At 37.7% G+C, this 25880-nt stretch overlaps 1 protein-coding gene across 2 annotated transcripts in view; it reads left to right on the plus strand.

Moving 5' to 3' along the window:
• The window catches only part of CLTRN (collectrin, amino acid transport regulator), a 66009-nt gene extending 41613 nt beyond the window's left edge, over window positions 1–24396 (plus strand). Inside the window, exons 4-6 of one of the 2 annotated variants that reach the window (XM_021007510.2) lie at window positions 3511–3624; window positions 10039–10233; window positions 23138–24396. In XM_021007510.2, coding sequence (XP_020863169.1) covers window positions 3511–3624; window positions 10039–10233; window positions 23138–23294 — 466 coding nt within the window. In that variant the 3' untranslated portion in view covers window positions 23295–24396. The remainder of the gene's footprint in view (window positions 1–3510; window positions 3625–10038; window positions 10234–23137) is intronic. The other variant, XM_021007511.2, reaches the window with a different exon arrangement.
• Window positions 24397–25880: the final 1484 nt, after the last annotated feature.

Raw genomic sequence — 25880 nt, forward strand, 5'->3', positions numbered from 1 at the left:
TACTTGTGGCATCCATTCTCCCCTCCACTTCTTTTCAGAGGAGGGAATGACATGTTTAGTCATTTATGCTTTAGAGAAAATAGTTAAGAATTAAATTTTTTCTGCTATAAGACTGTAAAGCATTTGTTTTCACAAGAAGTTTCTTCACCTGGAAAACAAGGGCCTTGGACTAGATAATCTGTAATATCTCTATAAGTTCTAACATTCTATCAGTCAATTGATAAGCATCAGATACTGTGCTAAATGTGTGCTAAGAAAGCAAAAGACAGTGCCTACCACCAAGGAGCTCACAGTCTAATGGAGGAGATGGCATGCAAACACCTATGTACCAACAATGACATATAGGATATATTGGAGATAATCAACAGAGGAAAAGCATTAACATTAAGGGGGATCCTGTGCCTCTACTGGGGTAGCTAGGTGGCACAGTGGATAGAATGCTGGGCCTGGATTCAGGAAGTCTCATCTTCATGAGATCAAATCTGGCTTCAGACATTTACTAGCTTTGTGACCCTGGACAAGTCATTTAACCCCATTTGATTGTTTCCTTATCTGTAAAACATGCTGGAGAAGGAAATGGCAAACCACTCCAGTATCTTTGCCAAGAAAACCCCAAAAGGAAGTCACAAAGAGTTGGACATGACTGCAATGACCGAACAAAATGTGCCATTAAATTCCTAGCAGGTTGCTAAGCAGTTGATAGTTATAAGATCATAGAATTTACAGTCAAAGGGGACCTTTAAAACTGCCTGGAGCAGAGGTTCTTGACCTGGAGCTTGGGACTGTGGTTAGATTTCAGGGATCTGTGAATTTGATGAGGGGTGAGATGGATTGTAATCTTAATTTTAACTTAATTGAATTGTATTATAGACAAAGGTTGTGCTCCCAAACTCCTAGAATATAACCTATGTACTTTATTTTATTCCTTATTGTTCTCAGAAGGGGTCCACAAGCTCCAGCAGAAGGGTTTCATGACACACAAAAAAGGTTGGGAGCTTCTGTCCTAGACCTACCCTTTCATTACAGATGAGGACCATAGAGGTTACATAATGTAAATTGGGAGTAAATATCAGAGCTGGGATTCAGACCCCTGTCTTCTGACACCCGGAGCTAGTGTTCTTCCCATAACGTTGTCTGCCCTCCATCCCACCTCCATCTCCCTAGGGAATGGAGGCCTAATATAGGAGATGTGAGAGTAACCTTTCTTTTTCTTCAAAATTACACTAGGGTTTTTTTTTGTCTAGGCAGGGCTGCCATTTTGATGAAACTGATCAATTATATTTGTTGTGTGTAATTATCATCTGAAATGACTACTAGCCACCTCCAATGATTACTCCACATTTTCTTGCCTTGTTTGTCTCTTCATGCCCCCCTCCCCACTGATCAATAATCCTACCCATACAGGGCCTTAAGGTTTGCAAAATGCCTTATTTTATCTAGCTGTGACAGATAAGGCCTCCATTCAATTCAACAAACATTTATTGAGAACTGTACTTAAAAGGTTTTTTTGTTTTGTTTTGTTTTGAGGTTTTGTACATCTCTTACAGGAGTTTGCAATGTTTTGGGAGCTTCCTACACTGATGAAATCACTGGACTGGGCAAAACAAAACAAAACAAAACAAAACAAAACAAAAAAAACCTTTTAAATACAGTTCTCAATAAACGTTTGTTGAATTGAATGGAGGACTTATCTGTCATAGCTAGATAAAATACCTAATTACAAATAAGTCCCATGATAAAATTAGAAGATTTTCCTTATTTTATCCATTTTGGTTATAAGGTAGTAAATTAATTGATTAGTTAATTAATTTTAATAGTATTTTATTTTTTCCAATTACATGCAAAGACAATTTTTAACATTCATTTTTACAAAATTTTGAGTTCCAATTTTTTTTCCTCCTTCCCTCCCTCCCTTTCCCTCTTCCTAAAATGGTAAACAATTTGATATAGGTTATATATGTGCAATTATGTAAAACATTTCCATATTAGTCATGTTGTGCAAGAAGAAACAGACCAAAAAAAAAACCATACAAAAAATAAAGTGAAAATAGTATGCTTTGATCTGCATTCAGAGTCCATCAATTCTTTCTCTGGGTATAGATAGCATTTTTCTTCTTGAGTCCTTTGAAATTGTCTTGGATTATTGTATTTCTGAGAGGACCTAAGTCACTCATAGTTGATCATCACATAATGTTGCTGTTACTGTGTACAGTGTTCTGGTTCTGCTCATTTCACTTTGCATCAGTTTATGTAGGTCTTTCCAGATTTTTCTGAAATCTGCCTTATAGTACAATAGCATTCCATTACATTCATATATCACAGCTTGTTCAGCTGTTCTCTAATTGTTGGACTTCCTCTCAGTTTCCAATTTTTTGAAGGTGGCCAATTTATAATGGCCACCCAATGAACAGCTAGGTGGCGCAGTGGATAGAGTGCCTGGCCTAGAGTCAGGAAGCTTCATCTTCCTGAGCTCAAATCTGGCCTCAGGCACTTCCTAGCTGTGTGTACCCTGGGCAAGTCCCTTAACCTTGTTTGCCTCAGTTTCCTCATCTGTAAAGTGGCCTGGAGAAGGAAATGGCAAACCACTCCAGTATCTTTGCCAAGAAAATCCCCAAAAGGTCACAAAGAGTCAGACACGACTGAATTCATTGAAGAAAAAATAACAGTACTAATTTACATGGACAGGCAAATCAAAAGTACTGTACTATGATTCTGAGAGTCAACTTAGCTTACCTGGCAAGTTTTTGGAAGAGCTTTTTTCCTCTCTATTATTTGTTTTCAATACTTCAAAAATAGTCTGTGATTTTGTTGTTACGGATACTCCTTTCCTTAGGAAAAATTGCAACTTTCTCATACCTTAGAAAATGACTTGATGAACTGAATAAAGACATTTTCTGTCACACCTAAGAAACATTTAAGTTTTACCTTGATATTGAGGTGATCCTGAATTCTTAACAGCTATGAAAGTAACAACTCTGGTAGGTCCTATGATACATGTCTGCTTATAGATGGCATGATCTTGTCTATTGACCAGCCTAGCTAAACTGAACAAGAAGTGATGAATTCTTTTTGTCCACATCTTCTCTTGGAGATAGTCTCCTAATGTGTACGTGTGTATAGGAAAGGGTTGGGATCTGAGGCCTGCTTTAGTTAAAATGGTATTCATACCAATGAAATCACAAGTATTTTAAATATTTAATTATTTTGAAGCCTTTCAGACAACTGATTCTTACCATCTTCCCTGCATTTGTACCCTATGGACCCCCAGTCTTTTTCATCTTCCCTGAAGCTTAATCTTCCTTATATATGTTGTCTTTCCCTATTAGAATATGAGCTCCTTGACAGCAGAAACTACTGATTTTGGGAGGGGGGACTCTTATTGTACCTAAAAAGACTTTTTCATTCATATAATCATTGCAGACTGATAATAGCAGGATGATATACACTAATATAATATACTACTGTCTTAATAGTAATGCATTTTCTCTCCTTTCTCCCTAACATTTGCAGAATTTCCAATGTCCTGCTTTGCAATATTACAAAACGTGTGTCATTCTGGTTTGTAGTTACAGACCCTTCTAAAAATCAGACGCTTCCTGCAAGTGAGGTGCAGGAAGCCATAAGGTAAATGTCACTCCATTTTATTCTCTTTTAAACATATTTTGTCTTTGATGAACAACCAAGTTAATTTATCTAAAAGCTGTTTATATACATGCCAAATAAATCTATTCTGTTTTTTTCCTCCCTTGTTTAAGTGCATCAGGAGATCCAAAAATTGCATACTGTTAGCTATAGCTGCTAGACATAACCTTCTGATATGGCTCTCTATATCTTTTTTTTTTTTTAAGACATGATATAATCTATTAAGAAACAGTACCTTTGATTTTATAAAATAAATAAATGAATAAGCAAATAACTCCCACAACACTAAATTTTTAAAAAATGTAACCAGGTACTTAGCAACTACGTAGAGTTAAATCACATACATCTTAAGGGACAACAAAGTAATAGCTAAAGAAATAAGAAGTCAGGTTATAGAACAAAGAACATCTGTAAAGCACATGTTGTTGTGTTATTTGTACTTCGTTTTCAAAGAGGACTAATGCCATCACAGGTAATGTCTTGACTTGTATGTGAATTGGATTTAAGTGAGACAGAGTGGTGCAAAGTTGTCACCATCACTCTTTCTTCCTGATAAGACCATCCACACAGGACCAACTAATAAAGGGAATTTTTTTTGTCCTGACTTATGAGTTTATTCATGTATGGTATTCTTGTCATGGGACTAACTTGGCAACTATTTGTAACTATAAGTAGTTAAGTAGCACAGTGGATAGAGTATAGTTAGAGGACCTGAGTTCAAATTTGAAATCAGAAACTTACCAGTAGCATAACCCTGGGCAAGTCACCTAACCTTTTTTGCCTTAGTTTCCTCATCTATAAAGTGAGCTGGAGAAGGAAATGGCAAAGCATTCCAGTCTGTCTCCTAAGAAAACCTAAATGGAGTCACGGAGAGTTGGACACTTCTGAAAAACAATTGAAAGATTGAAAATCTGAAAAAAAATTGAAAATAGAGTTTTCTTTTACTTACTCATCATGCTATTTAATAAACAGCATGTACTTCATATTTACATATTTAATATTATTGGCAATATTTTCTGGGTCCTCAACTTTTTACATCCATCTTCTGTATGAATTCTTACTCCATAGTATACACTAGACACTGTGATATCTCAAAGTGTTCACTTTTTGAATTTAAATTTAATGAAAGTATTTTGTATACAGCACTGCTGTTGGCTGGGTCATCTGGCTAGTGGAGCCAATTTAGGATTACTCATTTCAGGATTTTTGGTTTGGGTCACAAAGGGATAATGGCTATGGGAAAGATAAGAAGGCAACAAGAGCCTAGTAAGACAACCTGGGCAGGACACTGTGAAGTCAAGCACGAATTCTGAGAAAGCCTATACCTGTTCTAAGTCAGTGAAGTAAGGAGACAGAACAGTCAAGAGCTGGGGTCTAAGGCTACATAGACTCAAAGATACAGAGCTAGAAATCACCTTAGATTATCAAGCCAAACCCATTATTTTACAAATGAGAATAGTGAGGTCCAGAGATTAAGTGACCTTCCCATATTTCATAGGCAGTAAGCAGAAGAGCAAGGATTTGAACTCAGGAGCTCTGTCTCTCAATTCTACACCATTTCCATTTTAACATGTTAAATAGCAAAGTTCTCAGAAACCTATTAAAGATGCATCATCTTTTAATAAAAATAATAGCTAATATTTATATAGTGCTTGTGATGGGCCAGGCACTGTGCTAAGCACTTTACAATTAATTATTATATCATTTGAGCAGCACAACAACCCTGGAGGTAGGTGCTATTGTTATCTCCGTGATTAATCATATATCCAGTAAGTGTCTGAGGTCAGATTTAAATTCAGAATTTCCTGACTCCAGACCTAGTTCTCTATCTACCACCTGCTCTAGCTTTTAAAAGCTATAATAGCTTAGCGGTATCTGTTTGACCCACTAGTTAACTAGATTTGTCCATGTGGAGATAAAGAGTCCTTCATAATTTCAGTCTAGATTCCTTCTTATCATTATCCTCTGGCAGCGCTGCCTTCTCCAGATAGATAGCAAAGCCTCCAAAGGAATTCCAGATTGTCTGGAATGGTTAATCTCTAAGGGTTTGGCAAGGGTTTTGGCTAGAGAGAACTGACTAGAGAGAACAACAAAGTACCAGACTACCTTATTCACATTTAATCAATTAAATTACCTTTTATTACTAATGTAGCATCTCTCTTAGGCTGCTTTCCCAGAGACTGACTGCTATGTTGTTGGTTCAAGTGACAATTATTATGGAATTATATTCCTATTATAATTTTTTGTTGCTGCTGTTCAGGTGTTTTAGTCATGTCTGACTCTTCATGAGTCCATTTGGGATTTTCTTGGCAAAGACACTGAAGTGGTTTGCCATTTCCTTCTCCAGCTTGTTTTACAGATGAGGAAACTGAGGCAAACAGGGTTAAGTGACTTGCCCAGGATCACATAGTTAGGAAGTGTCTGAGGTCACCTTTGATGATGTCAGGAAGATGAATTTTTCTGACTGCAGGCCAGGCATTCTATCCACTGTGCCCTTCTATTATAATAGTTCATATCATAAGAGAATATTATATTAGGGCTTCCTCTCTCTCCCCTCCCCTTACTGCTTCCTATTAGCAATCAGCCAACAGGTCTAGTGAGCTTTTAGCAAAGGTATGTACTCAAATGACAGAAACAGAAGTAGTTACAAACATCCCCACTCCCTCAAAGCTGGGATGCATTCTCCCACAAATATACGTAGCATCCATGGGTGAGTGGGAATAAATTTAAAAGACCATAGTGGTGAGACATAAATGTAAGACATGTGTAATCTTATAAGATACAACTCTTAGTGCTATAGCATCTGGAAGTTCTCTCTCTCTTTTGTAGAGTTTCCACCTTCGGTGCAGCACCACTGCTGGGTTCCTGGGTCTGTCCCTCTCCCTAATGTGACTTTCTTCTCTGCTGCCAGGGGTCACACTCTGAAGGTGCTTCCTCCTTGGGTGCCTGTCTCTCTGTATCCATGGCTGTCTGGAATGTGTCTGTCTGTTTACTGCTGAGTGCAATATCTTCTACTGATCTAGCAATTTGTCTTCAAAGCTACATGGACCATATTGGGGGGAAGTGGAGAGGGTTAGTCAGTTAACAAGTTAGTCAACAAGCATTTATTAAGCACTTACTGTGTGCCAGGCACAGTTCTGGGAATACAAATATGAGCAAAAAAAAATAGTCTCTGCTGTCAAGGAGCTTATACTTTAATAAGAAAGCCAACACAAAATGAAGCTGACAGGAGGAGAGAAAGGACAAGGAGAAGGAAGAGAATACATATTTGGTACCAGGGCATGATGGAGAAGTCCAGAAAAGTGCAGTCTGGTGGGAAATGATCTAAATGGTATATTGCACTGTGTTTTGCTCATGTAGGTTATGTGTATCCACATGGTTCTACCTAGATGAGGCTTGCAGGGTTGTACAGTAGTATCTTTAGACTCTCCTTCCCTAACCCTTCTCCAAAGGAGACTGATTTCTGCCAGGAGAGGAAGCAGGAGATTGAGGTCTGAGGTTGGCCTCTCAGTTCTCCTCAGAGAGATGGGGGACTGGCCAGGACAAGATTTATCTCCTTTAAATACTGTTATTCATAGGATAGTGGTAGGCAAACTCTGGCCAAAGAGCCAGCCCACCTCCTGTATTTATAGAACCAGAAAGTTATATATGTTTTAAAATATTAGCCATAGTTTGCTGACTCCTGGTTGAGAGGAAATGCTTTTTAGGTTCAAGGGGGAGAAAAAGAGAAATTACCTGCTTCTTCCCACTCCCTCCTCCTAACTCTCTGTCACCAGGCAGCTCCAAGAATGTAATCTCTTCCAATCTGAAACTTTTGAAATTTGTCCAGAGTTTAGCTATTTAAAGTCTCTGCTGGTGTAACTAATTTGTTTGCACAGCTAATCCTGTTGTTTCCTTCTTGACTCCATCAGAGAAGTAATTCTACTTCATGAAGGGATCACATTAATACTTCATCATGTGCAACTGCATTATATATCCCTATCAACTGAACTAGAGGGGAAGGTTCACATACTCTCTTCACTACATGAAAATAACGAAAATTCGAATCATTTGTTACTGACCACTCTAGGCAGGATTCATTTTTAAGTACCTTGTGGTCAATTAAATTGGACAAATGTAACCTGGAGAACTAATTGACTGCTCTATTGGTTTTTTGCTTCACAACAAACTATAACAGATCTATAAAGACTAAGAGTAGTGAGAAATTGAAGCAATCTGAATGATGTGCTACTCATTTATTTTCTAAAAATCTGCTTTTGAATGAAAAAGAAACAAGTATTTGGACCTGAATTATTGACTAAGTAAGTACTTTGAAAGGTTCATTAGCTCATCCTCTTAATTTTATGCTAGAAACCCAAGTTTATGCAGGTCTTTAAAAATATAGTCATTTCCTTGAAGTCAAGAATTGTTTTTGCATTTTTTCTCCTATCCCCATCATTTGGCGAAGTGCCTACCACTTCATTGTTGTCCAGTTGTTTCAGTCGTATCTGATTCTTCTTGGCAAAAACATTGTTATGGTTTTCTGTTTCCTTCTCCATCTCATTTTATAGATGAGGAAACTGAGGCAAACAGAGTTAAGTGACTTGTCCATGGTCATACAGCTAGTGTCTGAGGCCAGATTTAAACTCCAGAAGATGAGTCTTCCTGACTCCAGGCCAGATACTGTATGGAGTGCACCACCTAGCTGCTTCACCTACCACTTATGTTTGTTAACTATTGATTGAATTCTAGGATACAGCTGTAGCTAATGCTGCATGTTGTTTCATGATAACATAGCTAATAGATTATAACAAAATCTCACCAAAATTTTTCTTCTATGTTGTTCTGGATGGCTACTGTGTCTTCTACCTACATTTTCCACCCCTCTTCTCCATCACACACACTTCATTTTCACTCTTTCTTCTCCTGTCACTCCCTACCTTCTCTTCTTATTTTTAAGCTTTCATAAGTATAAAATGTGAATCGAAGAACTGTATTTCCCTGATGTCATGCTTTTTCTGGATTCAATTAATGATGTTGGGTATGCTTATTGTCACATCAAGGATGATCCATCAGCTAAGTATCTCGATTTCAACTTCTTGTCTTTTTTTTCCTTAGTGTTTTGTTAACATAAGCAGAATATTTAATCTAGCCCAGCAGAATGTGGAGGAGAAAGGACTTTAAGCTGGAACAGTTTATTTACTGGCCAAGGGAAGATATGAAATAGCATTTTAAAGGGAAAGACTGTTTAAGTTGAAGTTTGATGTTTGGTTTTGAGGTGATATAATCCATTCCTAGAATGGAAAAATTTGAACAGTTCAGTAGGATGCAAAAGTTAGATAACTTTTCATCTTTGCTTGTTGTACTTATACAGTGAGCTTCACTGTTGTCTTGGAAATATCAGTTCTTGGGGCGGCTAGTGGATAGAGCTCTGGCCTTGGAGTCAAAAGGACCTGAGTTCAAATCTGGTCTCAGTCACATAACACTTCCTAGCTGTGTGACCCTGGGCAAGTCACTTAACCCTGATTACCTCACCAAAAAGAAAAAAAAAAGAAATCAGTTCTCCCCCACAGTCACTAATATTTGAATATGGATATAAACATTCCAATATGAAGTAGAAATTATTTAAAATTATCCAGTGTTTTAGATTATTTGGATGATGACTCATCTCCATACTGAATAGTAATTTAGAGTTGATTTGGAATGGATTCTCACTTATGTAAGAGTCTTTCCCCAAATCAGGGGCCTTTTCAGTCAGATTCCACCTGCAAGCGTATGGTTTAGATACTTTTGTAAAGGATGTATCTCCTGTTTTCTCAAAAACCAGCTTCATTCAGCTTGCTGAAGCTTAAAAAAATTACATTCTTCTGCCTACTGTCCAAGGGGATTATTGAAGTCTTAAAACACAAGTAAACCTGGGAAATATAATACCTTAATATAGTTCTTCCTCAGGGAGAATGAGTTGACTAGATTGTTGCTGGGCAGCAGCCTAGAGAATTTGTGATAGAGCAAAGTGGAAGGGCTACCACCAAAGATAGAGAGTGTAGAAAGGGTAGGCAAATGTATCTCCATCACAATTGTTCTGAGGACTGGCCCTGCTGTCAATTCAGGGATTCTATGGTCTACCAGTATGGAGAAGCCCAAATTAACTTAATTTTCCCAAAGACATTTAACAATTTGAAAATACAAACACAACTTGAAATTTTATTTCATACAACAGAGGGCAGCAGCACCAACATCAGCTGCCCCACTACCTTCTAACAGCCCCAAAGCCCATCCAAGAAACCTAAAGCATGCCGGGGATTCAGCAAACATTCAGAGGGAGGGAAAGGCATTGTATATGCTGTGTAGTTCTCTTTATGAAATTATTTATAATGCACTTGTTTTTAATTTGTATTGTTGCTTTTGCCACTTTAGGATGAACAGAAACAGGATCAACAATGCTTTCTTTTTGAATGACCAGACATTAGAATTCCTAGAAATTCCCACCACCTTTGGACCCCCCACTGAGCCATCAACCCCTACCTGGATAATCACATTTGGTGCAGTATTTTTCATTGTCGCAGTTGGAATTGTATTACTGATTATCTCAGGAATCCATAAACGGAGAAGGTAAGAAACTTAGTATATTACCTGAAGTGAGTTAATGAAGAGATGGGTCATTTTGTTTTGCTTTATCCACATAATTTAAAAAATACATGGGTATTTCCCAAGGTGGAGGTAGCCTTGGCTAAGAGGTAAAACCTGTAGAAAATTGGTGATACTGAAATAATTACAATACGGTTTCTAGTAACAAAGAAAGCAAAAGCCATTTTAAAAAGAGTTTCTGCCCTTATACCACGTCCTGGGATGTTCAGGGAAGGCTAGCACCTTTGGTGTGAAGGCTGGCTGAGCCCTTTTCGGGGCTGCCCATCTTCTTCTGGCGTCTACCTTCACCCAACTCTCATCTGTGGCTCCAAGAAGCTGTAGCACAGGAGCAGTCACACCCCAGTGAAACTGTCTTAGCACATGGGCTAAGCAGGTTGAGGGTAACCGACAGGCCTCAAACCCATCTGTAGGGGCATGTCTACCCCAAGCATATGAAGACTTTCCCTGGAGGAATGGGTGGATGAGAACAATTTGTTCCAAAGTCCAAGAAGGAAGCTGCTATCAGTCAGACATCGAAGATGCTGAAGTCATCCACTGCATCCTAGGCTTTTGTCCTGCCACTGAACTTTGATGACTCAGGAAGAGAAAGTGAGGCTGATGACTTTGCACAACTCTACCTCACTTAAATCCAATTCACTGGCAAGGAAAGACATCACCTGTGATGTCACTGGTCCTCTTTGAAAACAAAGGATTAACAACAGTCTATATAGTTTTCTGAAGGATTTTTGAGGGATGTAGAAGTTGTAACTTACAATGTCATCATATAAACCAGGAAAATGGGACCATTACCACGCATGAGAGTGGGAGATGGGGAGTATATACTAGTGGGAGTGGGTGCAGGGAAATGATATATTAGTGTGAGTTGAAGGGGGGAATTAATTATACAATGGGAGTGGAAAGAGAGAGAAATGCACAGATATCTTCTTCATCTGACCCTTTATGTGAGTTTGTGTGACCCATCCAAGCTTAGAATTCTGCACTGGCAAAAGGGGAAATGTCTGATCTTTCTGTTCATGGGAGATCCCTGAGAGTCTGGACACTGGTCTGAAACGGTTAGATTATAAAGTAGAGATTCTTACATATACAAAGTCATCAGTGTCCTCATCACACTATGAGTGTCTTCCCTAGATGCCCTGTCACCTAGAAATCTTCTAGGCCCACTGCCCTCAAGCTGTTCCCTTGGCATCAAAAGTTATTGTCTTCTCCTCTGTCTCTCTCTCCTCTGGAACTTAGCTATCCTATAGGACCCATGTAGATATGATACTTGTGGACTGGGTGTCGGTCAAAGGAGCCCAATTAGCCTACTCTGGGGACATTGTTATCAATACCCATCAACCTTTAAAACAGAGGTTCTTAACCTTTTTGGGAGAGATGGACCCCTTTCAGAATAATGTTTTAAATACATAAAATAAAATGTATAGGATTACAAAGGAAACCAATTATACTGAAATAGTTATCCATATATATATATATATATATATATATATATATATATGTATATGCATGTATGTGTGCATATATATACCAATTTATTAACGCTAGGTTAAGAATCTCTACATTAAAATCTGACTACTTCAGATCAATTTCCTGACTCTTTCCACCCAGCTACCAATAGGCAAGATGAGCAGGCATCTCCCATGAATAGAAAGATAAGACAGATCTCCCCTGTGGCAGGAAAGGAGCTCTGACCCTGAGGGGATCACACAAATTCATACGAAGGGTCCGAGGAGGAAGGGATCTGTATGTTTCTCCCCATTCCCACTCTGACTAGTATGCAATTAATAAACCTGGAGGGAATAGAGAAACCTAGGTGGAGCTAGGTGGAGCAGAAGATAGAGCCCTGGGCCTGGAATCAGGAAGACCTGAGTTCAAATATAGCTTCAGACACTTAAACTAGCTGTGTCACCCTGGGCAAGTCACTTACCCCTGTTTGCCTCAGTTCCTCATCTATAAAATGAGTTGGAGAAAGAAACAGCAAACCACTCTAGTATCTTTGCCAAGAAAACCCCAAATGGGGTCACAGAGTCAGATGTGACTGAAACAACTGAAAGGGGAGAGAGAAAGTGATTCACCTGATAAGCCTGAGGTCAGACACAGCCAGTGGTTTACAGAGGCAATAGGACTATTTTAAGGACTATATAGGAGTTTGAAAATGTTGGAAAAACATGGGGAGGGAGGGTGGTGATGGCGTAGAAATTCTTCAGAATAGAAAGCATTCTTTCCATAAAGGGCATGAAAGAGCCTGGCTGAAAGTTTATCTCAGCAATGAATCCAGCTAGTCATCCTTTTATGATAACGGCATGCTAGTCATAATCCCTTCTTACTCAGCTGTGGGCTTTGGAAGGATCACAGACACCTCCCCATTTGTCAAATTACACAGAGGCTTCCTCTAAAAGTCCCCTTTCCAGAGTAAGCTGGAGTGATGTATGGGAAGTTGGACACTGGGGAGAGGAAAGAATATGAGCTGATAACCTAATAGTTCACTGATGCTGTTTGAAATGGACCTAATCTAATGATTTCTAGGCAGGGGAAGTGGCCACTGGACAGCATGAATCCAGGTGTGTGATATGCAAGACTGCGCCCAGGCTATTAGGTGTTTTTTGCATTGCTCCCCAGATTGCAACTTCATAGCACTGACTGTGGGGCTGTGTAACAGCTGGCAACTGATTATTGGTGGCGGTTTAAGTCTGTTTATATGCTACAGCACGTGCCCCCTCGAGCTTCATTTTCTGCTTGAATGTTGCCTCTGTTGTCAGCAATTCAAACCTTGGACTATTGACAAAGGAGGACTGGCAGGACTGCATTGGATGATGTGGGGTCATGGGCTTCTTGGGGATTCCCAGATGCTGACTGTATATCTAACCTACCCTATGCCATCTCAGTTCTTTAGATGCTTATGTGCCCCAGAACTATTTCTGGGCTCTCATTGGTACACAATTCCCACAGATGGGGCCCTAAAGAGTGAAATCTTAGGAAGTGAGATTAAACATTGGCATCAAATTTATTTTTAAATTTAAAATGTTCTTTTCCAAAGCCCACATCTGGCATTCCAGACATTTGGAAAGTGGATGGTTGAATGCACCATAGAGCATTGATTGTAAAACATTACAGTTAAAAAAAGGATCTTAGAGAATATTTTACCCAACCCTTTCATTTTAGAGATGATAAAAATGAGGATCAGAGAGAGAAAGCAACTTGCCCAATATCACACAGCAAATTAGTGGCTGAACTAAGACTAGAAACAGTGTCCTACCAGTTTAATGTATCTCTAATTTCCAGATGATCTTTAGTACTCAGCTATATGGTGCATGTTACAAGCAAGGAACATCTGTGGTTTTAGTAAATTTTGAACTTTTTCATTGCTTTCTCAATCGATAAATTTCAAAAAATGAAATTAGTGTGACTTGCCTAGTTCCAGAATAAAAATCTAAAATAACAGCAGGCAAATGAGTTTTATTGGTGTTTATAGTGACTGTGGTGTGTAATAGGAAATAGCATAGTGCAGGAATTTGTTTAATGAATAATGTTTAAGTAAACAACAAATTCCATGTGCAGGCTTTAGGAAGAATATGCCATTTAGGAAAAGAAAAATCAGATTAGTTGAATGGGGTTTCAGGGATGTGAGTGCCGGGTTGATTAAGATCTTCATATATTGGGGACACGAGCAAGCCAAGGTATTTGAATTCAGAAATAAACTTAGTCTTTGGCAAGAGGTTACAGAATTTTAAAAGATTCACTACTTTGAGTCCAACAAGAGTCAAATTAACAGCTGAAGGAATTTAATGGCTAATAATTTTTTTCACGTTAAATAATAATAGCTTCCTAAGGATTTTCCTCATTGTTGTTGTGGTTTGTCCTTCATTCTTGAAGAGCACCATGACATCTGGAAGATGATGCCATGAGTGAATTGGAGTTGAGGGAGGGAAGGCTGTGCAAAGCCACCAGTCCCACTTTCTTCTCCAGAGCCGTCTAGATCCAGTGGCAAGATATAGATCAGGACGACTGCAGATGGACCAGGATGCAGTGAGAGACTCTGGCCTTTTTAAGCTAAGGTCTTTCTGAATTCTCACTTTGACTTAGGCAACATCCATTCAGTGATCAGGGCTGTTTAAGTGAGTCAAGGGATGGCCCTTTTAATCCACTTCCTCAAAAAAAAAAAACTGGGTGGGGGAGACCTTCAGGGTTTCTGGCCAAAAGAGAAACAATTACTATTTACATTCACTCTGAGCCATCAGAGCCCCCAAAAATAACTATTAAGTGGTTCTTGGGCAGGGACCTATTGTTGGTCAATCAATGAGAGCCAGAGTGAATTAGGTTTAAGGCATGGTCTTTAAGAAGCAAATCTAGCTAGTAAATCTGGAGAAATCAAGGTAGGTTTTAGCCATCAAAAATTACCCTCCTTAGTGGGCAGCTAGGTGGCTCAATGGATAGAGCACCAGTCCTGGACTCAGGAAGACCTAAATTCAAATCTGGCCTCAGACACATGATACTCACTAGCTGTGTGACCATGGGCAAGTCACTTAACCCCAACTGCCTCGCAAAAAAAAAAAATTATCCTCCTCTGGGCAGAGCACCCTCAGGTAGCATGATATCCCAGATAGGGAGTTGAGTTGCCGGGTTGGAACTGGCCAGTTGGGTCCCCCATGGGATAGCTTGGACTACTCAGAGGTTGTGGTTTAATCCTCTCAAAGATGACCATAACTTCAGGAAGATGATGCCATGACTTGTGGGAGGCAGGGAGGGCTGTGCAAAGTCACCAGCCTTGCTTTCTCCTCCAGAGCCATCTGGGTCCAGTGGCCAGATATAGATCAGGACAACTGGAGATGGCCCAACTGTTGAAATAAATAGTGAGAAAATCTAATATAAGGTGGACATTTTGCTATGTAGTATGGTTAGTTTGAGCAAACAAAACAACATTTTCCAAGAGCAACCAAAAAACACTGTTAGGTCACAAAAACAAAACAAACAAAAATGAAAAGCAGACAAGTAATAGAAATCTTATCTCAAACAATCCTGTAAATGAGAGAATGTGTTATGTGTCATTATAGAGATTTTGGGGGCAGCTAGGTGGCACAGCGGATAAAGTGGAAGACTTTTTTTCCTGAGTTCAAATCTGGCCTCAGACACTTACTAGCCATGTGACCCTGGCCAAGTAATCTAACTCTGTTTGCCTTGTTTCCTCATCTGGAAAATGAACTGGAGGAGGAAGTGGCAAACCACTCCAGCATCTTTGCCAAGAAAAGTCCAAACAAGGTCTCAAAGAGTCAGACACTTCTGAAACGACTTAACAATACAGATTTTTTCAGGTGAGGAAACTGAGATTCAGAGAGGTTAATTCACTTGCCTGAATTCACACAGTGAGTATCTGAGATGATATTTGAATCAAAGTCTGACAGTCCAGCACTGGACCTGTTATACCACATTACCTCTACAGAGTACTAAGTATGTAGTTATTTACCAGTTTTTGCAATAATGAATCCTATAAAGTGGTCATATACATTCCATTCACACTCTTTGAAGTTATAATTAGGCAAAATAGAGTCACTGATTACAACCCAATGGAGAGATGGACTGTGAATTCAAATAATTCAACCACTTCACTAGATGTGTTATTCACATTAATTGGGCCCCAGCTATATGTTAGCATAAACTAATATATGCCAAATGAATATAAGGCAATTTGGCTTGAAATAATAAATAAGGTCCAGATTTATGGGTAGGTAGTTTAATTATGAGATTTGCTTTAAATTCTTGTACTTATTTTAATATGAATTAATATCTAGAAAAGCTTATGTAAAAGTTATTTGAAATTTTTAAAAAATCATCAATCCTTTTCTTTTTTCATCAGTTTCTAGCTGTTGTTGTTGTTGTTGTTGTTTTCCAGATAGTTGTATGGACATAAAACCTTTCCTCCTCCTCAGGGAATATCCTGCCAGAAGATAATGTATTTGTAGCTTTGTTGTCTGTTACCAAGGAGAAGTGAATGTACTGTCACAAACTTGCATTACAAAATCACCAAAGGTTCAAATGCAAAAGGCAGATGGCAGATCTCCTGACCAGACATAAAGTTCTTCAATAATTAGCAAATGTAGTAAGAAAAATTATGACAAAACCTTGGAGATAAATTGATTTACTGTTGTTTTAGTCATGTGTGCTTCATGGTTTCTGTCAAGGAATAATGTTTCTTCAAATGATATTTCATTATTTTAATATATCTGTGATCTCATCCCTGTGGGCACTCCCTCTAACTGTGCACATCACAACCCATTTATACTTCTTATCCAGGAGGCCTTTTGTCCATGTTTCTTATCATCTTTGGATCCATGATAAAATTGGAATCCAAAAATTTCTTTCTTTGCCTCTCCAACAAGAATCTGTCAGTCACTTTTCATCCCTCTCATCCAAGTGGCAAAGAAAGGATCACATGCAAAAGGTACAAATACAAAAAGCAGAAAGATAAATAAAAGTTAAATAGGCTAATTTAGTAGAGTAGATAAACATTGGAAATGGGCTGGTTAAGTATAGAACCTAAGAGTCATACGACTGGAAGGAATCTATCTATAATTCATATAGTCCCCTGCCCAGGCAGAAAGGCATCTGAGAAGCCATCTCAATCAGACAAAAGTTTAGTGGAAGAAGTACCAAGTTCTTCCTTATACTTCATGTAATCCCTCATACAACAATGTAGGTTTTTCTTTTACATAAATGTATACCTCCCTTCTCCAAATGTAATTCTATAAACTATTTTCCTATTCCTTTTTCCATAAATTTCCTTATTTTCCATAAATTTTATTTTCCAATACTTTCATCATTTTCATTGTTCTCTTTTAGACCCTCCACTTCTTCCATTTTCATCTTAAAATATTAAGCCCTCAAATGAAGGTACCATTCTTATGCTATGACAATGTATTCACTAAATGTAGATAAAGGGTAAGTGATCAGACTGCATGGAAGAAGTGATCTACTCTTCTTTGGTCAACTTAGGATCACCCAGAAAACTAATCCAAATGATTGTGAAAAAGAGGTATTCTTTCCCTGAATTAGCCAATGTTGTCATTTGGATCCTGCCAGATTTCCCAGGAATCAAGTACTCTCTGGATGTCTTTCCATATCAAGTGAATACATTTGAGATGACATAGTCCTCCATACTCTCTGACATAAATAACTCTCTCAAGATTTCAAGTAACATTTAAACAAATCTTTTTTTTAAATACTATTTTATTTTTTCCTTAATTACATGTAAAAACAATTGTTTTAACATTTTTTTTTAAGTTTTGAGTCCCAAATTCTATCCTCGGTCTATCTCCTCCCCCTCCTTGAGACAGTAAGCAATCTGATATAGGCTATACATGTGCAATCATGTAAAACATATTTCCAAATTAGTCATTTGGTGGGGAAAAACTCTAACCAAGAAAAAAAGAAACAAAAGAAAGGAAGGAAGAATGGAAGAATGGAAGAAAGAAAAAAAGTGAAAATATTTGAACAAATCTTGAACAGGGAACTGGAATATGTTGAGTAACCAAATGGTGGTCCCATTCCTCTTGGACTATTCTTCTGGAGGAATCAATGGAGTTCCTTCCAGAGATCTTTATCAGTACTTCCATTGAGTAGAAAAGATTACTTCCCAAGTGGTGAACCCTGGCCTAATCTCTCTGGAGGATATTGCCTTTAAATGACTCAATAACCTTATCTCTTCAGAAGTAGGAAAGGCAATGATCTAGTCTACACAAAAGGTACTTACTCTTTGTTCAATTTCTGGTTACTATTCAATCCATTAACCTAATGAAAGAGCTTTTTTCCCCTTCCTTTTGTCCTGACCCAACCTTCCAAGAGGCTTTCCTAATAATTTTGGAAAGACCTCTGGAAGAAAATATTATTTCTCAATATTTTAAGATATACTAAAAAGGAGGTTTTAAATATGTTTCCACAATACAAAGAACAAATAATCTCTACTTGCAAGAGTTAATAGAAAAGACAACAAGGGCATAAATAGTATATATAGTGTAAACATGAACATCACCCTCATGAAGTCATTGGTCCTCTTTGAGAAGGAAGAATGAACAACAAAAACAACAATAAAGAGAATAAATACAAAGCAGTTAAATACAAGGTAGTTTGTGGGGGAGGGGAGTGGGGAGGGGACCAGGAAAGGCTTCATGCAGAAGCTACCTGAGCTGAGTCTTGAAGGAAGAGAGGGGGTCTGTAATAGACACAATGTGTTTCTAGTTCACAGCATTTTGTCATATATTCTTTAGTTTTTCAACATGAAACCACACTTTTAGAACATGGGTTATCATGCATGCCATTGACAAATAGCTTACCTTTTCAAACTCAGCTTTAATTGCAGCCTATAAGTTTTTAATCATGTAAATTCCCATTCTTAAAAATCACAAAATTAAAAACATAAGAAAAGAGAGACAATGAAACATGTGTATAACCGGAAATCCAGAACTCAACTGAGAATTAACTGAAAGTTGAGAAACCAGCTCAATCTGATTTCATGTGGTCAAAGTCAAATATTTTGAGTCAGCCGGTTGTCAACAGGAAACACACACGTGTAATCATTTCTATTGCTGTCACAAAATGAAGAGATATAAAAATTCTTTCTTGTCCCAAGTAATTTGCACACCACTCTGGAAGAGGGGAACTAATTCATGCTCATTTTATTTTTAGAAAGAAAAAAACACTCTTAGGAAAACAATCAGAATGACTCCAGACATATAATTGAGTTTTATTATTCTTATTAAGAGTAATGCGTTGCCAGTAAATGAGTCAGTTTATGATAGTATATGATATGAGATATGGCAGAGGACTGCCTTACTATGAGATAACCTTTGAGCTTCTTATCATTTCAAATGGTCCTAAGTTTGGTGCATTGTGTGATACACAGCAATTTCTTAGACTTTGAACAACTGTATCTAAAGATAAAAAATTTAAAAAAAGAATAATGTGGGTATAATTACTGCTGACACTGCTTCAGTTGGATCAATAGTTTCAGTAATTTTCCTCAATATCCTTTTTTTTTTGATGATGAGATTGCTTTTATCTAAAGATGAGCAGTTTATTGTTACCATTTCATTTTATACCTCATCATATTCCATTTCCTTAAGAGTCTCTCCCTTTTTTGTGAGGGGCAAGGGTAAGGAAGAAGAATATGAAGAAAGACATTTGTAATGCTTAGAAACTTACTACTTTTCAAATTTCATACATAGAGAATCATTCACTTGGCCATTTAGTCCTGTGGCTATGAAAGGTAAAGTGACTTGCCCAATGTCACAAAGATAATAAATAACAGAGCTGGGATCCATTTTGATTCCAAACCCAGGACTCTTTACATGAGAGTCCTAGATTTAGTGCCAGAATACCAGATTCTGAATGTGATATAGTAGGAAAAAAAACTGACTGGAGTCAAAGGACAAATTCTTTTGCTATCGTTATGTGACCTTGTCATGTGACCTTGGACAAATCCCTGTCTCTCAGATCTTATTTCGTTACATGTAAAATGGGAGAATTGGGCTAGATGACCTTTAAGATTCCTTCACACCCTAAATCTATGATCATATAACCTATTTTGAATATCTACTCTATTATTTACTAGCTGCACAACCTCACCAAATGTCAATTTCCTTGTAAAATATATTTTTGTTGTTGTTGAGTTGTTTCAGTTATGCCCAACTCTTCGTGACCCCTTCTTGGGGTTTTCTTGACAAAGATACTGGAGTGCTTTGCCATTTCCTTCTCCAGCCCATTTTATAGATGAAGAAACTGAGGCAAACAGGATTAAATGACTTGCCCAGGGTCACACAGCTAGTAAGTGTCTGAGCCCATATTTGAACTCAAGTCCTTCTTACCTCAAAAGGTTTCTGTGGGGCTCAAATGAGACAACATAAAAGGGGCTTTAAGGTTTCAAAACACTATTATATAAATGTCAGCTATTAGATACTTAAATCACAATTATAATCCATGATGATCTGATAATTTCCTTTAAACTTTCCTATTTCTGTTAAACGCACCACCATCCTCAGTCATCCATATCACTTTTGCATCATCTGACTCTTCTTGTTCCCTAATTCTCCACATCTATCCACTAGTCAATCCTTGTTGACTCCACTTTCACAGCATCTCCTATACTACCTTAACTCACATAGACCAGTATCACTTATTAGATTAACAAGTATAGTCGTTCACTAGTTGTATTCCTGCTTCCAGTATTTCTCTTCTGTATAATCCCTCTTCCACACAACCTCCTTTGACTCCTCATTCTTGCTTCCCAAATCCAATCTATGATATTCCTCATCTATTCCTCCTTCTTCTCTCTGACCCTGCCACCACCCTGGTGTAAGCTGTCATCACCTCACACCTGGATCACACAATACCCTGCTGGTGAGATAATATTTGTAAAGCACTTTGAAACCTTAAGGCACTACATTAATTCTAGCTACTGTTGATATTATTATTATTATATTATTATTATTATTATTATTATTATTATTGTTATTATTATTATTATTATTTTATACATCCTCCTCACTTGGGAAGTGGATATAACATATGCCAACTTATTGCCTAATCTTTCTGCCCTGCCTGGGGTATCCTTCCTCACCCTATGACAAGGGTACGTTTCCTTCCAATGTTCAATTCTGGGACCATATTTAACCATTTAATTAACCCGCATTTATTGAGTGCCTACTGTCTGCTCAGTATGGTGCTTTTCCAGAAAGACTTTTAAGGAGGTCAAGAGAATCATTGTACTATTTACAACTACATTCACATAGATAGTTGTTAGTGCCTGAGTTTTATATATGTTGCTACCTCAAATGTCTGTTTTGCCTCTAGTAAAGCATAAACTCCCTGATGAGAGGGACAAAGGACCCAATGTTATATATGCCTTCTCTGTTGTGTCTGTTATCTTTACAGAGATTCTTAAGGGAGATTCTTAGTAAAATTCATTTGAGTGAATAAACGATTGTTTCTAATTCAGTGTTCTTTTTTTGTATCACTAATCATGTAATACTTACAAGTTTCACACATATATCTATATTAATAATTATAATTTGATTAATCTGAAAAGATGCTGGCTCAGGGTTTTAAGAATTTCCTGATTATACACACTGAAGTAGCTAGGTGGTTCAGGCAATAGAATATGAGATCTGGAGTCAGGAAGACCTGAGTCCAAATCCTGCCTCAGACACTTCAGCTGTATGATTCTGGGCATGTCACTTTTCTTCTGTGTGCTTTAGTTTTCAAAATGACATAATAGTAGCACCCATTGCTCAGGGTTTTGTGAGGATTGTCTCAGGTAATCTTTTTTTTTTAGGCAATTGAGGTTAAGTCACTTGGCCAGGGTCACACAGCTAGTGTCAAGTGCTTGGTCTGAGGTCACATTTGAACTTAGGTCCTCCTGACTTCAGGGCTGGTGCTGTATCTACTGTGCCACCTAGCTGCCCCTTCAGATAATATTTGTAACATGCTTTGCAAATCAAAAAGTGCTGTATAAATGCCAGCTAGCTAGCTATATACGTTTGAGGGTTTAATTGTACACCTTCATGAATAGTGATATTCCACCTGGTTGCTCAAATACTGTCTCTATAGTTTAGTTTCTAAAATAATTTAAAAAAAAAAGAAAAGAAAAAAAATAAACTAATTCAACAGCCACAATTAACTCAGACAAGAATTTGGTGGGGGAGGAAAGGAAAAGATTCTGGTTTATCAGTGGAGTATATAAAATGGCAGATGCCAGCACAATCTGTGACCAAGTAAATAGGGGCTAATACAAATTACTAATGAAAATGGTACAGTTGTAAAACTCCGGCCTGGCTGCACCAAATTGTCCCCTTTATCCACTAAAGTGATGCTTTTTATTTGACAAATTAAGGACTCTTAATGATTACGCGACTTGAAGATACCCTAGAGATTACCTAATCCAGCTCACTCGTTTTATAAGTTAGAAAACTATTGGCTCAAAAATATGAAATAACTTTTCACAAAGTCACAAGATTAGTTTGTAGTAGACCCAGGAAGAGAATTCAAATCTCCTACACTGTTACTGTGCTATCTCTGGGAAGGCAGAAGTAGTTTTCTTCTCTGAGGTTGGGAAATAAGAATTAGGATTGATTCTGTTGGGTTTCATTTACGTTTTTTTTTTTCAAATGTTCTCCTGAATATTTGAGAACTAAAATCAAAAAGTAATTCTTCAATTACATAGGCTGTGGTTCAATATTTGGACTCTATAGATATCATTATTAGATTGAATGTTGTTAGAAAAGGTTGTCACAGAATTATTACAAATTTTTAACTTGTAAACATAAATACATACAAATAGCTAATCCGTGATGCACTGAAGGTGGAGAGAATCCTCTAAAGTATGAAACATACTATTACTACCACCACCAATGCCACTACTAGGTGCCACAGTGGATAAAGTGCTGGGCCTAGAGTCAGGAAGACTCATATTCCTGAGTTCAAATCTGGCATCAGACATGTACAAACTATGTGACTCTTGGCAAGTCACTTTCACCTGTTTGTCTCGGTTTCCTCATCTGGAATGACCTAGAAAAGAAAATGACAAATCACTCCAGTGTCTTTGCCAAGAAAACCCCAAAATGGGATCACAAAGAGTCACATACAACTGAAACAATTGAATAAGATGAAACCTCATACTGCTCTCTTGTATAGTGTTTATTCATTACTATGGTAAAGAGTTAAACTAGCTCCATAGGTCCAGAATTAGACAAATCACTTAATTTTGATTTTATTAATGATCTGCTCTCTTAGTGCCAAAATTTCACTGTTTCACAGGTGCATGGAAAACATTGTGATCAGTTATGCTTAATATGAATTTCATCTGAGTCTTTTCATGTGCTTTTAGGAAAAGCAAAGCATCGAGAGAAACGGGTGATGTTGAAGACAAACACGAAACAATGGTGACAATAGAAAATGGTATTCCCTGTGATACTCTAGATTCCAAGGAAGGACGTATTAACAGAGCCTTTCCAGCAGATGATGAAAAATTCACACCGCTTTAAGAAGCAGTTACCTCCTATTGCCCTAAAGAAACATAATTTTGCTGCTGACCATCTAAAAATATCAAGGAATGACAGAGTTGGTTTTTGGGGTTTTTTCTACTGTGCATCTTCTTTTGTAAGAAATTTAGATGAAAACAAGTGAAGAAGAAATTGACTCTAAAAGTAGTTGATACGGGTAATTTGAATTTTAAGAAGTTAATTAAGCAAATTATTGTAAAATATTTTCCTGAGAAAACAAGGTTTAAGGATATTCATATGATGTGTTTAATTATTGATTTTAAAGTGTTTATTTTCTCATTTTTCTTCTTTTTTAAAAGGGCAGGACAAGGATATGCTGGCACATTTCACAGCCAGCTCTTCAAAAAAAAATGAACACATGAGATATACTTTTAAGCTTCATCTGCATTATTAACATTTTCTTCATCACTTTCTTAAGCCTATGCTATTGAAAAAAACCCAATAAATCAAGCCTTGATTTGAAGCATTTGCTGATTTCCAAGGTGTAAATGCTTAGCCTGAAAATTTAACAATCAGCACTCCCAGCAGTTTGAGCAGGCTTCAGCACATCCCCGCTATTTCCACTTCCTGCCCAAGTTACTAGGCAAATCCTTTTCTGGGCCTTCTTTTCCTCATCTGTAAGGTGAAGGAGTTGGATAAGAGGATATATAAGAACTTGTTCAACTATAAACCTGTGCTCTTCTGATCCCAGTTCTCCCTCTATGCTTAGATTGCCTAAGGAGAATTTTTGCTTGTGTGATAGAAATGGAGAATACTGAAAGGCATGTCATAGTTGAAGACTAATTATACTACCTAAAATGTATTTGTTTTTGCTTTAAGGAGGCATTTTGTTGTTGCCCTTTTATCTATTGTGAATAGGTAAATGAGGAAGAGCTAGAATCTTTTCTCTTATGTGGGCTTGTTAAAAATGGGTGTGGATGAGATTGAGAGAGGAATTTGATCTTCTTAGCATGTAAACACTTCCTAATATATGTTCTGAACATGAAGTTCAATTCATCATACCATTTCTACTATTTGACTACTTTTTGCAGTTTGTAAATTCATAATATGGACACACCCCATTCAATAAAAATGTTTTAAGTTATGTCTCTTTACTTATGTGAGTCCAGAGCTGGATGTCTATTTCATCAAATAGACTGGTGAGCTTTTAGATTGCAAGTCCAAACAGTCTTGTCCTTAACCACAAGTTCAAGTCACAAATTCAGCTTCTCTGGATATTCTTGGGTAAAGAAACCTAGTGATTTCTAGATCTTTTCTTGGTAGATTTGGTAGAATTTCTTTAGTCCTCATTCTTTTTTTTTTTTTTTTTGGCAATCAAGCTTAAGTGACTTGGCCAAGGTCACACAGCTAGTAAGTGTCTGGGGCCAGATTTGAAGTGTGGTCCTCCTGATTCCAAGGGTGGTGCTCTATCCACTACACTACCTAGCTTTCCCTTTAGTCTCCATTCTTACAATCATCATTACTAAGCATTTAAGCATTGGTGCAGCTAGGTGGCCTAGGGCATAGAGAGCTGCACTTTGAGTCAGGAAGATCTGAATTTGAATCCTGTTTCAGACAATTTTGCTGTGTGACCTTGGGCAAGTCACTTAAACTTTCTGTGCCTCAGTTTCCTCATCTGTAAAATGAAGATAATAATAGCATTTACCTCACAGGGTTGTTGTGAGAAACAAATGAGTCAACATATATACATATATGTTAACATATATAACATATAAGGCTTTGCAAACCTTGAAGCACCATACAAATGCTAGCTGTTATTATTTACTAATAGAAATATAAAAAGCTGTTTAGTATCCCACTGTCATGAACTGTATTTCCTACTGTTACTACCATCAGTCAGCTGAGAAAAATGTATGTCTCAACTCTGTTAGATACGGAGTAGAAGTGAGACCTGTGGGCAAATGAGCTAGGATTACAACTGAGAATCACCTACCCAGCAGAACTGAGTATAATCTTTCAGAGGAAAAAACGGATATTCAGTGAAATAGAGGACTTTCAAGCATTCCTGATGAAAAGAACAGAGCTGAATAGAAAATTTGACTTTCAAATACAAGACCCAAGAGAAGCATAACAAGGGAAACAGGAAAGGGAAACCATAAGGTGAAACTGTACATTCCTACATGAGAAGATGATACTTGTACCTCATAAGAACTTTCTCATTATTAGGTCAGTTGGAAGGAATATATATAGACAGAGGGCACAGGTATAAGTTGAATATGAAGGGATGATATCTAAAAAAATAAAATTAAGAGGTGAGAGAGGAATGTACTGGGAGAAAGAGAAAGGGAAAAGTAGAATGGGGTAAACTATCTCACATAAAAGAGGCAAGAAAAAGCTTTTACAGTGGAGGGGAAGAGGAGGAAGGTGAGGGGGAGTGAGTTAACTTTATTCTCATCAGAACTGGCTTAAAGAGGGAATAACATACACAATCAATTGGGTATAGAAATATATCTTATCCTGCAGGAAATTAGGAGGGGAAAAAGGGGATGGAGCATGGTGATAGAAGGGAGGGCAGATTGGGTGACGTGGTAGTCAGAAGCAAAACACTTGACAGGGAATGGGTGAAAG

Source organism: Phascolarctos cinereus, unplaced genomic scaffold, assembly GCF_003287225.1.
Source record: "Phascolarctos cinereus isolate Bilbo 61053 unplaced genomic scaffold, phaCin_HiC Scaffold_726;HRSCAF=1367, whole genome shotgun sequence".
NCBI classification, from domain to species: Eukaryota; Metazoa; Chordata; class Mammalia; order Diprotodontia; family Phascolarctidae; genus Phascolarctos; species Phascolarctos cinereus.